General features: G+C 52.8%; 5 protein-coding genes across 5 annotated transcripts; 2 read left to right on the top strand and 3 right to left on the bottom strand.

Moving 5' to 3' along the window:
- Window positions 1–483: 483 nt before the first annotated feature.
- A1O7_01469 (uncharacterized protein) lies at window positions 484–2,055 on the bottom strand (the record flags this gene model as incomplete). Its single annotated transcript, XM_007755506.1, has 1 exon — window positions 484–2,055. One exon carries the CDS (start codon window positions 2,053–2,055, stop codon window positions 484–486), a length of 1,572 nt encoding a protein of 523 aa, XP_007753696.1.
- A 1,389-nt stretch (window positions 2,056–3,444) lies between these two features.
- On the bottom strand, window positions 3,445–5,232 carry A1O7_01468 (uncharacterized protein; the record flags this gene model as incomplete). Its single annotated transcript, XM_007755505.1, has 1 exon — window positions 3,445–5,232. The coding sequence occupies one exon, from the start codon at window positions 5,230–5,232 to the stop codon at window positions 3,445–3,447; it is 1,788 nt and encodes a 595-aa protein (XP_007753695.1).
- A 665-nt stretch (window positions 5,233–5,897) lies between these two features.
- Window positions 5,898–6,949, top strand: A1O7_01467 (uncharacterized protein; the record flags this gene model as incomplete). The annotated part of the gene is made up of 3 exons (XM_007755504.1): window positions 5,898–5,983; window positions 6,039–6,613; window positions 6,669–6,949. The coding sequence occupies 3 exons, from the start codon at window positions 5,898–5,900 to the stop codon at window positions 6,947–6,949; spliced, it is 942 nt and encodes a 313-aa protein (XP_007753694.1).
- Window positions 6,950–7,347: 398 nt separating this feature from the next.
- A1O7_01466 (DNA mismatch repair protein msh3) lies at window positions 7,348–10,641 on the top strand (the record flags this gene model as incomplete). The annotated part of the gene is made up of 1 exon (XM_007755503.1): window positions 7,348–10,641. One exon carries the CDS (start codon window positions 7,348–7,350, stop codon window positions 10,639–10,641), a length of 3,294 nt encoding a protein of 1,097 aa, XP_007753693.1.
- Window positions 10,642–10,932: 291 nt separating this feature from the next.
- Window positions 10,933–12,740, bottom strand: A1O7_01465 (uncharacterized protein; the record flags this gene model as incomplete). Its single annotated transcript, XM_007755502.1, has 2 exons — window positions 10,933–12,663; window positions 12,720–12,740. The coding sequence occupies 2 exons, from the start codon at window positions 12,738–12,740 to the stop codon at window positions 10,933–10,935; spliced, it is 1,752 nt and encodes a 583-aa protein (XP_007753692.1).
- Window positions 12,741–13,599: the final 859 nt, after the last annotated feature.

Here is a 13,599-nt window from a genome sequence, read left to right as displayed (position 1 = left end):
ACCGCCGACAAAGAGCCGCTAGTCCCAGCATAATGGTATGATTTGAATCCCATGTATGAAATGTGGTGACAACGTTTGCAACTGGTAAACAAATGGTACCGGGCGTCCGCCGAGTGAACGCAGGTTGATTTACCGTGTCGAAATGCGTACAAAATTTCGCTTGCTCCCGCGAGGTTGCCCCCAAAAAACGTGCTAGCGAAGGGAAAGCGCCAGTAACCGTCGTACTGATACATTTTCGAGATCTTCTGGGCGCGAGAGTCTTGCGTTTCAGGAATATTGCGCCGGGCAGGGTCCTTACATCCACGAGAGGGCCAGCAATTTCATGCCTAGGCTAGCCAGAGCCTCAATAATTTAACAGGTAAGCCCTTGCCTATCTTCAGTCTGCAATTCCCGGACCTGCGGCTCTTATGGCGAGACAGGTTGGACTCACGCTCTGTCTGTGTGATTTCCAACCTGGGCCTCTTATCCGGAGTCAGCTTGGACTCATCCTTTGGCTTGTGTAATCTCCACCTTGAAGTACGTGATGTCGGACGGCTCTCTGAGACGAGGCAACTGGTGGATCTTTACCGTGAGTGTCGAGTCATCGACGTTGTATTTTGCCCGATCGTTGAAGTACTCCGGGGTGTAACCTTCCGTAGAAATGCATCCCTTGATATCTTTCCAGATCGGCCAAAGCTTGCGGGAAGCATCTTGCGTCAAGTCTCCCTTAACACCATGGCTCCAAAGTCTATGGCCATAGTTGCCCAGGATCAAGGAAAAATAAGAGTTGCGGTTGTTCTGGAGCACTACTAGACACCAATCCTCGATGGCCAAGTTGACACGCCAGAGGGACCGCTGTTTTGGAAATTGGTCGCAGGACGAGATCGGCTGTTCTGAATAACTGTATACGTGTAATATCTGGTAGCACTGCTTGCTCTCTGCTGCGCAATGAATTGAAATCTCTTTAAAGTTCGGGGGCTTTTGCGACACTGCGAAGTAATCGAGCATGGAAAGATATATCCTCTGAGGGGGAGGAATTGGCCTCTTTGTCAATACAGGAGACAATCTGCTTGGCCACTGCCGCATGTAGGTCGTGGCGTCAGGGGCCAAACGAAGATGTATACCTATTCTTCTGCCATCGGAACAGCAATTGAGGATGCCGATCATGGAGGGATAGCCAGGAGGTGCAGGAATACCTGTCGTTGTGATTAATGGCAGCGAGATAGAGATACCGATATTGTCTATCGATACGGGAGTTGCGTCCCATGCCACTCGTTCGAAAGAGGTATTTGAGAAGCTAGCCGGAGAGCTCGCGAAAGGGATGGAAAGGTCCGGTCCAGCTCGAGCAGTATCCTTCGACGTCCATGCTAGGATGGACTGGTCGCCTGTTTTCGTCAGAATTTCTGATTGCAGTCTTTGAAACGCACGCGGGCCTTCTCCATATAGTAGAGGCATATTGATGTCGAAAATACCCATTAGGCAGTAAGCAACGTCTTCGGTTCTTGCAGTCTCTCTTCGTGATGCCCAGAGCATTTTCTCAGCCGCGCATACGTACATCACAGATGCTGGGAGCGACAATTGTCTGCGCGATATACCCGTGATCACGACGATTTGGTCAAGCATACTCATCTTGGTCCCCATCTCGCGCCATGATCTGTCGTAGAACACCACATGCATAGGCGCAAGGAGTTCTTGCAGCGTCCAGCCTCGAGTCCACCAACGGCTATCTCGGAAAGACCTTGACAAGTGGACGTTGTCGACATCGGAGAGATGCACATAGCAAACATGAGCTTCACTGTACCACCGGAACATAGAATTGATGGCTTCAGATAACTCAGAACTGCTCCGCTTATCGATACAACATGTGTCCACCCAGGCGTACTCAAGACCGTCTGCTTTGGCCTGAGCACAGCAGCCTTCGATTTTTCGGTAACCCTCCTTCCTCTTGCAGCCTGGAGTTCCCAGTTCTTGATATAGAACCTCTTCTTTGCCCCATGTGTGCGAGAGAATGGCGTAAGGCGGAGGGTTGGATGGGAACTCGTGGAGCTCGAGGGTTGTGGTATTGAGAAGCCACATGGCAATAGTTGCTCAATTAGACAATTGGTGAACAATATTGAGAATACATTCACCTACATTGAGGACAAAGTGTAGGCTGCAGAAGGAAAATATCTGATCTGGAAGGCGTTCAAGGGAAGGAAACAGAACAGGTTCAGACCAGGGTCAATCCATGAGAATCAGGCTGAGGAGGCAGCCTTGCAGCAGCTTTGTCATTGGTAGCTACATAGTAGGCACCAGTCTGAGGCTGATGCACCGATCGAATGGAGAAAAGCAGTTCTGCCACAGACTGCTATGAGCGCGACACACTTGCTCGAAGCAAGGCGCCAGAACAACAAGCATCGAGAGCGGCAGTGTGCAAGCAGGGCCGTCTGACGGCGTTACGGTTTAATTTAATTGGCATTGAAAAAAACCTGGACGAATCCAGCGGATCTCGCGACTCCAAATGCAGCTTTTGCGGCAAAGCGCAGCGCCATGGACCACAACTTTCTCGGCATGAGAGCAGGCTTCGATCACACTGTTTGTTGAGGCATCAGCCCGCTGTTATGGAGGGGCTGGCACGACAAATTCGCAAACAAATTAGTAAGGAGGAAAGATGCCGCTCGGTCAGGGGGTATGTGACTCCGCGCGACAAGGGGCTGAGTTACTGGTGTCGCGGGCGCGATGGGCCATATCTCTGGGAAGAGCGTGACGGGGCCCTACAACGATGATGAGCGCACGTGTACGATACAAAGAGATCCCGGGCCCTTGGTCCCCATGCTGGAAGACCGTGAGGAGTGGGTCATTAGGATGGATATGCAGACGAAGCTGGAGGACCGCAGACGTGAGGATTAGGAGGCGCTGGGGCGGGATAAGGCTTTCTTGCTAGATATCTTCGCCAAGAATTCGACCTCATTTGCCGAGTCAGACGGCAAGGCATAATCGACGCAGTCTGTGGGCATGAGGAAACGCTCTGTATGTGGCCCTACATGATGGGCGTGTTAGAGAGGTGATTTTGGAGAACCCAGGCAGAGTGATCATCATTGATGATGCCGCTCATGCGTTGCCCCCAAGTAGCGGACAGGGCGTCAAACAGGTGATGGCAAACATTTAGGCCCTGAATAGATTGCTTGTTCTGCCCACGTCCAAGCCGCAGATACAGCTGAAGGATGCGGTCGGATTCTGGCAATCTCTTCGACAGAAACGGATAGATGCCGTGTTCGACTAGGCGACAAGCAGAACCAAAGTGCAACGAACGCCGCTGGCGGCAAGAGAGACACTGGTTCGTGAGGGAAAAGTGTTGGACGCCACCGATGCCGAGAATTTCGATGACATGAGGTGGTTGTACCAGCCGCGCACGGACAAGCTGATTGATGACCAGGTTGAGATACACAGTCATTGACAGGGGAAATGCTAATCAGGCAGGCATGTTCAGCAAGGGAAATCGACACCCTCGGACTCGCCCCGGTGAAGGTCAGTCAGATCAAAATCCTCCACCACTTCCTCCCATCCCTGACTGCAATCAGGCTTCTGGCGCCAGCATACCAGCTTGCCCCTCGCTGTGCTTGCCCGACTGGGGATAATTTTGACGTGGCGGAAACGAGACACGGCTGGTAGACTGGGGATGTGGGACAAACGCTCGTTCTTCTCCGCGAGGGGGTCAAAGGGCCGTGTATCGAGGTCCAAGGCAAACTGGTCAAAGAGGCCGTTCTCCTCCAGTATCATGACTCTTTCAGCGTTGTGTGCGATCACCACGCCATCCCAGATGCCCTCCCGATGTGGTGCTGCCAGCAGGATCGCGATGGCCTGCCTCCTCAGCCAGGGTACCCTGCATTTCAGCGCCACGTATGACAGCAGCGGGATGGTGCCGACGTCCAATGTGAAGCTGAACCCTGTAAGTCGGACATCGTTGGTGAATGGGCGGTGGTGGAACTCGCTAGCCCTGCGGTAGACTGCGACTATTTCTGAGAGGATGAAAGTGAAGTCAGAGGTGAAGTCATCGTAACACGCTTCTGAAGTGCTGAACATGGTTGCGACCTGAATGGATGCCATGGTGTGGAGGAGGCGAAGTAGCGGGATACCTAGCGAGTGCCGGGGACTGGTGACCCTCTGCAGGGTTGGGACGCTGGCCGTGAACGTCTGCAGCCAGGTCGACATCGCTCTCTGGAGAAGATGATGCTGCGCGAAGATCTCTTGGGAGGGTTGTTGCCCACCGGCCTCGAGGCGGCGGCATTGTTCAGTCAAAGTCAATATCGAATGCCTGAGCGAGTCGAATGCCCGTCTTGCCTCGAACATATCGGCAAACACATAAGGCAGATCCCATGCTGAAGAAAGGCTTTGCGGATGAGCCACGTCGCAGAGGGCTTGGATAGATCCAGCATGCGCTGATTGAAGGCTTAGCCGTGTGAAAGCTTCGATCAGGTAGTCATCCACCGAATCATGCAGCCTCCGAGGATAAAATGCCTGTGGATCGAAACCTCTCTTCAGTCTAATCAGCAGATTCAAACCATGTCGTGTATGTGTGACAGCTGTCGTGTAGTCGCCCCGCAGAAGTTCGAGCGAGACATATAATATGCAGGCAACCAGTGCGGTGCGTACTTCTTCCATATTCTCCTCCTCGAATTTGTTCTTCCGCAATTGAGAGATGCTTTTGTTGTACTGCTCCAGGGCAAATGCTTCATGTGGATCGAATTTGCCATTCTCTCTATAACATGAGAAGGAAGAGGGAACCGCACTGCCGTACTGATTAAGGTCTGCACTCCTGTGTGCCGAGCCAAGGGCGACAGCCGCATGTAGAATCAGGAGTTCGGAAGCACTGGCTTGAAGAACCAACTCAGTCCAAAAGTTGGACGGGAACACCCCAGGTATTTTCGCCACCGTTTTGTTGACAAAGTAGTCGAAACAGACTTGCTCAGCAAGTGTGATGTCCTTGAATGGTATCGGCGTGTGGTGTCTGGACAAGGCTGGTACCGTGACGGGCAGGGTTGGCGTGGATTCTTCTGCTGGTCGAGTCGCAACGCCGTTGTTACGGCCGTGTTCGACTGCTAATGTGCCTCCGCCCCAGATTCCATAGCCGTCGCAGAAGAGCCTCGCGGACAGGCAGTTCGAGCATTCAGGCCGCTCCTCTCCACATTTCAGATGTCTCCTCTTGCACGTCCGACACCCTGTTTTACTTTTTGGGGCAAACTGGCGCTTTCGCTGGCGAGCGGCATTGGCCATGATTTGGCCATTCCATCCGGCCACTCACACTCCTTTGAGATTGTGATTGCTGAGGGCAGGAAGCCGTAAAGGGAGATTGACCATTGGTAGTTTGGGATATCAAGATGCGCCCTGTGGCAGGCCTGGGAACGTGTTTTGTATCCGGGGCCAGGTGGCTTAGTAGCCTCCCAGTCGGTCAATATCCGCTCGGTCTTCTATCCCCATTGGTTGCTCCGTATGCCATGAGAGCTCATTCGTCCATCTGCTGCAACATGAGACTAGGCTCATCTGCTTAACAAATAGCGCCTGTGCCAAGGCTTACTACAAAGTCCATGGTATGGGGACAAATTCCACTGTACCCGCAAGCAGCAATTCAACATCGACGTTGCGTCGCCGCCTGGCGGATCCCTCAACAGGACGAACTCGGTCGGGTTTCGGTGTCCTGCAAGTATGCTCAGGGTTGGACGAGATGACATAAAAAGGTCAAGGCAACCTGGCAGCCTGGCAGCAGAAGAAAGTTGCCACTTGGTGCTGAGCATAGACTGGAATCCTTCTTGAACAAGCTGCAATTCCTTTAGCAGCTGCTCTTCATCAAGGAGAAACCGACACTTTGTGCTGAGCATAGGTTGTATCCTCCTTGAGCAAGCCGCAACTCTTTTCTCCACTGCCATTTGTCAGCCCCCGGAATGTGGCCTTTCAGTTCCAATGTTGAGTTTGTGCCGGACAAGAACATCGAAGACCTGACGGGGAAGGTGATACTTGTGACAGGAGGGTCCGACGCCAACATACTATAAGAAGTCTGCCAAGCATAAGCTGACGCTGTTTAGAAATACTGGGATCGGGAAAGAGACGATCTTACAGTTAGCGAAGCACAGGCCAAGAAAGCTTTTCCTGGCGGCAAGGACTCAGTCCAAGGCCCAGGATGCTATCGCCGAGATCAGATCTGCCATCTCTCCGAAAACAGTCGACATCGAATACCTGCAGCTTGACCTGTCTTCCCTTGCTTCTGTCAAAGCGGCGGCTGAGCGAGTCAAGGAGCGCAGTGCAAGGCTGGATATCCTGATTTTGAATGCTGGCATCATGGCAGTGCCTCCTGGCAAAACAAGCGAGGGCTTCGAGATTCAGGTCGGCACAAATCACGTCGGCCACGCTCTCTTGACCAAGTTGCTTTTGCCGACATTGGAGAAGACAGCTGCTGAGCAGAACCCAGATGTGAGGATCGTGGTCGTTGCATCCAATGGTTACACCTTCGCCCCCACCATCGATACCATTCTCTCCACCGAGAAATTATGTGAGACAGGTCCCTGGACGCGATATGGCGCTTCCAAGGCTGCAAATATTCTCTTCGCCGCGGAACTAGCGCGAAGATATCCTTCGCTGACATCGGTCTCGTTGCATCCAGGTCTGCTCTTCTTCGATGGTTGACTGATCTGCGTCGTCTCTGACAATCTCCACAGGCGCCATCCAAACAGATTTGTACTTACCTAACAAGCGGACTAGCTTCGTTCTCCGTTGGTTTATGGCGATATTTGGAAACTTGTTGTTTCATTCCCCACAGTTTGGTGCATTGACCCAGCTGTATCTCGCCAGCGGAGCCAAGAAAGAGCAATTGAGGAATGGGGGATTCTATACCCCAGTGGGCGTTCTCAACAACAACAATAAATGGGCGAACGAGAAAACATGGGGCAAGGCACTCTGGGAGTGGACCGAAGATCAGCTGGAGAGCAAAGGATACTAACTAGTTCGTGTGATTGTGAGAAATTTTCACGCCAGAGATCATTTCGATAACTTCCTGTGAGACCGTCGGGCAGTTGGGACACCGCCCTTGTTTCGTAGATATGGTAACAATAAAAGCATGAGCATCAAGCATCACTACCTACATCATCAAGGTATGGGGGCTCGGGGACATAGCGCAGAAGGCTTTTGGTGATGTTCTGCCTGCTGACTGTAATTGATCCTTTTAATCTGCGCGAACGCGACGCGCTACGCTGGCGCACGACGCGTCCACTTCAAGTAGTTTTCCTCCACCGTATGCTATCCAGGAAATCTGATTGGCGCAAACACTCGTCGTTGGGGATTCAAGGCGACAACTGAGTCAATTCTTCCGCTGCCGTTGAAGGATACGGCAGGAGAATGATGGCCTCTGCGCAGAAGAAACAGCAGACGCTCTCTGCATTTTTCAAGAAACCCTCATCAACTCCGGCCCCCAAACCTCAACTACGGACGTCTGAGGACAGCGGCGATGACGATCTGCCCGTGCCGCCAACGAAAAGACGACGCCTTGCCCCCGTGGACCGGGAAGCCGGTGGCATCGGAGGCCAGGACATCTTGGAAGATGGAGCAAATCTGAGAACGCTACGGCCTGTTGTCGCTAACGGCCAGAACCTTGCCGCCTCCACGATCGAGCCTGGGGCGTCACGGACCGCCAAGTACCTTTACTCCTCTTCAGCGCAGCAGGAGAACCAGGATCTGGATGACCGGGATGGCACTGACAAGAGATGGAAGGATGAGTTGCACCGGAAGTTTGTCAGAAAGCTGGGAAAGCCGGACAGCATTGCCGACATCAAACGGCGGAATCATGTGCTCGAAGACGAAGCTGGTGCTGACGAGAACGAAGACGGTGACGAAGAGGCCGCTGAAGACTCTCCGAGACCAACCGGTCGCTCAAAGAAAGGAGGAAGCAAATTGACACCCATGGAAAAACAAGTATTGGACATCAAGCGGAAACATCTGGACACGCTGCTCGTCGTGGAAGTTGGTTACAAATTCAGATTCTTTGGAGAAGACGCAAGAATTGCTGCTAAAGAGCTCGGTATCGTCTGCATACCAGGCAAATACCGCTACGACGAACACCCGTCGGAAGCTCACATCGATCGCTTCGCTTCTGCGAGCATACCCGTCCATCGACTCCATGTCCATGTTAAGAGACTTGTCACGGCAGGTCACAAGGTTGGGGTCGTCAGACAACTGGAAACGGCAGCGCTAAAAGCGGTTGGAGATAACAGGAACGCGCCCTTCGTCAGGAAACTTACCAACCTCTACACCAAGGGTACCTACATCGACGACATAGAAGGCGTCGAGGAGACCAGCCGGGGAAGTCCTGCACCTCAGTCGCCCTCGACCGGATTCCTGCTTTGCATGACAGAAACCAATGTCAAAGGTCAAGACAATGATGAAAAAGTACATGTTGGTTTCGTCGCGGTTCAACCTGCCACAGGCGATATCGTCTACGACGACTTTGAGGATGGCTTCATGCGGAGCGAGATCGAGACAAGACTTCTCCACATCGCTCCCTGCGAGTTTCTGATTGTCGGAGAACTTTCAAAGGCTACCGAGAAGCTTGTGCTTCATCTCTCAGGGAGCAAGACCAATGTGTTTGGTGACAAGATCCGAGTCGAGCGTGTTGCAAAGCAGAAAACCATGGCAGCACAAGCCCATAGCCTCATTTCGACATTCTATGCTGAGAGACTCAAGGATCTCCCGGACTCGGACGGAGACAAGGCCACGAAAATTTTTGATAAGATCATGGGTTTACCGGAGCACGTCTCTGTCTGCTTGTCGTCCATGATCAATCACTTGTCCGAATACGGACTTGAACACGTCTTTCAACTGACGAAATACTTTCAACCATTCTCCGCCAGGTCTCATATGCTTCTCAATGGCAACACGCTCACAAGCCTTGAAATATACCTCAACCAAACAGATCATACTACGAAAGGTAGTCTTTATTGGATGCTCGACAGGACCCAGACGAAGTTTGGTGGTCGTTTGCTCCGCAAATGGGTTGGACGTCCACTCCTCGACGTGAAAGGCATTGAGACTCGACTGAATGCTATCGAAGAACTCCTTGACCCCGAGAAAGCCGTTCAAACCGAGAAGATGCGGCGAGTGTTGTCAAAAGTCAGGACTGATCTGGAGAAAAGCCTGATTCGGATCTACTACGGCAAGTGCACACGGCCAGAATTACTCACCGTTCTACAATCGTTGCAGATGTTGGCTACCGAGTTTGCCTACGCAACAGATGCGGCATCAACGGGGTTTGACTCGGAGCTCATCTCCACCCCTTTGATCTCTCTGCCCACCATTCTGAAAGAGGTGGTAGGGTATCTAGACAGAATCAATTTTCAGGCCGCCAAGTCCAACGATAAATATGCCTTCTTCACCGACGCTTCGGAGACCGAGGCCATTTCTGAGCACAAGTTTGGTATCGCTAGTGTCGAACACGACTTAGAAGAGTTCCGAAAGACGGCCGCGGAAAAGCTGGGCAAGACACGACCCGTAGATTATGCTACCGTCGCACAGATTGAGTATCTGATTGAGGTCGACAACAACTCGGCAACTATCAAGAAGGTCCCGGCATCGTGGATCAAGATTTCAGGCACAAAGAAGGTGTCCAGGTTCCACGCCCCAGAAGTCGTCAAGCTTCTGCGCGAGAGAGATCAGCACAAGGAGTCTCTCGCCGCCGCGTGTGACGAGGCATACAAGGATCTCCTCGCCGACGTCAGCGCCAAGTACCAGCTGTTCCGCGACACGATTCAGAACCTGGCGACTCTGGACTGCCTCCTCTCCCTCGCAAATGTGGCATCCCAGCCAAACTACGTGCGTCCGAAATTCACGCAAGACACGCGCATTGACCTCGAAGGTGCTCGCCATCCCATGGTCGAGCAACTGCTACTCGACAGCTACGTTCCGAATGACGTCTTCCTTTCGCAAGCCGACACGCACGCCCTCCTCGTCACGGGGCCCAACATGGGGGGCAAGTCGTCCTACGTCCGCTCCGTGGCCCTGATCGCCATCATGGCCCAAATCGGCTGCTTCGTCCCCGCCACGTCCGCGAAGCTGGGCATCCTCGACGCCGTCTTCACCCGCATGGGCGCCTTCGACAACATGATGTCCGGCGAATCGACCTTCATGGTCGAACTCAGCGAGACAAGCGACATCCTCAAGCTCGCCACGGAGCGCAGCCTCGTCGTCCTCGACGAGCTCGGCCGCGGAACGAGCACCCACGACGGCGTCGCCATCGCGGCCAGCGTCCTGGACTATCTGGTACGCGACAAGAAATGCCTCACCCTCTTCATCACGCACTATCAGATGCTGGCGCGCATGGCCGACGGCTTTCCCGCCGGGGAACTCAAAAACGTGCACATGCGCTTCACGGAGACGGACGACGAGAATGTCACATTTCTGTACGAAGTGGGTGAAGGCGTGGCGCACCGGAGCTATGGTCTCAACGTGGCGAGATTGGCTAACTTGGGGGACAAAGTGATTGAGGTGGCGAGGGAGAAGAGTCAAGAGCTTGAACAGGCCACGAAAAGGAGACAACTCGGCGCGGTGGCGCAGGCGTTGGTCAAAGGTGTGGGTGTCAGGAGTGGGAGAGATGTCGATGCAAAGGCTCTGGATGCGATGGTCGAGGCCATCGAGATGCTTTGAATAGCGACCTGTGGTCCGGCAGAGCTGTGGAAATTGAGCATGGCAGCGCTGCACTATCTATGTACTCGACCGGGAGAATTAATTCACTTCATGCCTGCATAAGTATTTTACCCGACCGTACTTCGAGTCGCCGCGCCATCCGACTGAGACACTAAAGTACAGTAGCAAAGAGCTCATAAATGCGTGCTGGGTGTTCGTGACAACTTCTTGATAGAACAGCCATTGCCCTTGCATGCTCGGTTATCACCACCATCAAGATGCTGTCCGTACCAAGACGCCTGCTCCTTCATCCTATATTCCATCGTAATCGCCCTGCAGAATATTGTCACCAGCGTTCGGCAACCCTACAACGGCGATGCCCCGGGGGATCCGTGCACCTCTTGCATTAAAACACGCAAATACTGCCAACTTAGACAGTTCGGGACAGCTTTTGAAGATACCGGCCACAACCACGTCGTCCACGGCACTCACAAAAGACAAGTCGATATCTTTCAGCGCAGGATATTGCTTGACTCCATCAAAATACTCCAAGAGCGTGGCGTGGGAGATATGTCTGTCTGATTTCAGGTTGAGGTGTTCCAGGCGGGCGCCAGAGTGGTCGAGAAGTGCTGGAAGCGCAAGACTGCCGAATCCGATGGCGTCCGCATCGCTACCGTCTGGTTTCATGCTGTCGATGTCTCTGTTCTCGCTTACATCAGCGTAGATGAGTGGCGGAAACGGGGAGTCGTTGTCGAACAACGAAGCGAAGACATTGTCGTGACAAAGACAGCTTCCTGTGATGCGTAGCTTGGACAGTTTAGAGCAATGCTGTTTGATCGCCTCAAGAACCGTGTCGTCGAGATCTTGGAAGTTTTCCAGACAGAGAGTCTGCAAATTGGGACCCAAGCTGCTGACCAGTTCGACCAGCGTCGACGACGAAGTCTCTGGTGCGACGGCCAGGGTAAGGTGTTCAAGACTCTTTAGAGCGCGGAGTGAATTAATCGAAGCTTCGGACATGTGTGAACAAGAGCGCAGTTTGAGGCGCTTGAGATTGTGACACTGCTTTGCGAGCACTTCGACCGTTTCGTCCCTCATGGAATCATTAAGTTCAGACAATTTCAGACTTTCCAGTTGAGGACCGAGCTTGTCGAACAGTTCAACCCATGCGTCATCAGTGACAAGATTGGTTGCACCAAGCTGGAGATGACGGATTTTCTTGCACTTCTCTGCCATGTACAAAAGCGGCCCATCCTTCATCTGGCCAGCAAAGCGCAAATTGACATTTTCGACATGAGGCATGGTACCAAAAATCCTCTGGAAATCCTCGGTTTCTAGTTTGCCACAGTCGTAAACAATGATACGGTCAACATCTGTGCGTAGAAAGAGGTCCAGGACACGAGGGGTCAGGACTCTCTGCTTGGACAAGATTTGGCTGAGGCGGTCGAGGATGTCTTGTGGCATGTCGCCAAACTCTTCGATGTCATTGACGACGTTGGTGACTTTCCGCACGCACATGTCGACCAGACTTTTGCAACCGGGCTTGACGTCGCCCATGAGCCTATCACTCTCGGTTTGTCGTTTGCGGGCTTTCGGGGCAGAAACTCGCTTCTTCTTGGCTGCAGCCTCTCTCTTTTCGTCATCTTTGAGCTCCTTCGAACACTTGCCGCAGAGGAGACCACCCTCGGGACCAGTCTTGCTGTATGGTGTGACCGTAAATCTCTTCTCACAGATCTCACAATTATCAAGCTGGCCAGGAAGTGGTGCTGCTTTGCGCATCATATCTCGAGCGAGAGCATCGTCGTCCAGCTCAACGTCAGAGCCTTCTTCTAATTCTTGCACCGCTTTCCGGCGCTTGAACTCTTTGCTCTGCTTGATCTTCAGCAGGGCCTTCTCCTCTTTTCTCTTGCGTTTCTTCTTTTCGACGGGATCTTCACTATCGTCGTCGACCTCATTCTCATTCTCCTTCTCCGCATCAGCATTCTCGGTTCCCTCTGTCCGGCGTCTCTCCGCGTCTGCTAGGCGCTGCTGGTAGTCCTGTTGAATCTGTTGCGCGGAGATGTTGTGGGACGCCAGAAAGTCGGTAAGGGCGGACTGCGGACCGCGTATGCGATTGCTAGCATTGCGCCTCGACCTGAGAATAGAGTCAGTTGACAGTCCTCTGGTTCATGAATGCCCGCTTACATCTTGAGAGCACGGGTGGCAAACGATACGGCCGTTGGTGGGTGAGCGGATCTGGATCTCAACAAGCACAAGGAATCGAGGAAATCATGTCACTAAAGAACTCTTGCGTGAAGTCATTAAAAGGAGTCTGGCATGAAGTCATCAAAAATCATGCAGTTTCGGTAGAGAGTAGGCATTGAACCAACTATTCACTGCCTGTAACAAAGGAAAGCAGTGGCACTAATGGGGCACTCCAGGGGCAGTGAGGGGTTCAACGGCCCGGACACGCCAGAAAAAACCTCAAAGAGCGTGCAGATGGCGCGTGTCCACGTGAGAGAACGCGCGCTCATTCGTCGCTTCCCCAGGCAGAAACGCGCTACTGCCGGATTGGTATTCAAGAGCCGGGGTCTCGATTTCTACAATCGATAAATCAATCAAGCCTCATCCTCACCCTCACCTTTGCCTCGAGTGCACCTCACCACCGTCTTACCTTTGCGCTTGACAGACAAGATGGGGGCTACTCGGCGCTCTTCGAGGTCTGCGACTTCTTCCAAGGGTTCTCACCATCCCCTCTTTCATGCTTGACATCTTGCTAACATAGCCAGGCCCCCCAAAAGTCGCCACTCGAATGTCATCACCTGCACATAGCAAACCCGCAACGAAGAGACCCAACACACGAACTCGAGGTCGTCCTGCCGTATCCAAAGTCCTGGAGATTCCTGACTCTGATGACGACGAGGAGGAGGTTGTCGAGTCTCGCTCATTCTCGGAAAGTACCTTTCAAGGAGTCTTTATCCCTAAGAAGGATATGACTTCCAT

Source organism: Cladophialophora yegresii (genome assembly GCF_000585515.1).
Source record: "Cladophialophora yegresii CBS 114405 chromosome Unknown aczIN-supercont1.1, whole genome shotgun sequence".
In the NCBI taxonomy this organism is placed as follows: Eukaryota; Fungi; Ascomycota; class Eurotiomycetes; order Chaetothyriales; family Herpotrichiellaceae; genus Cladophialophora; species Cladophialophora yegresii.
Note: the sequence above shows the minus strand (reverse complement) of the source record. Positions and strands in the feature narration are given on the sequence as shown.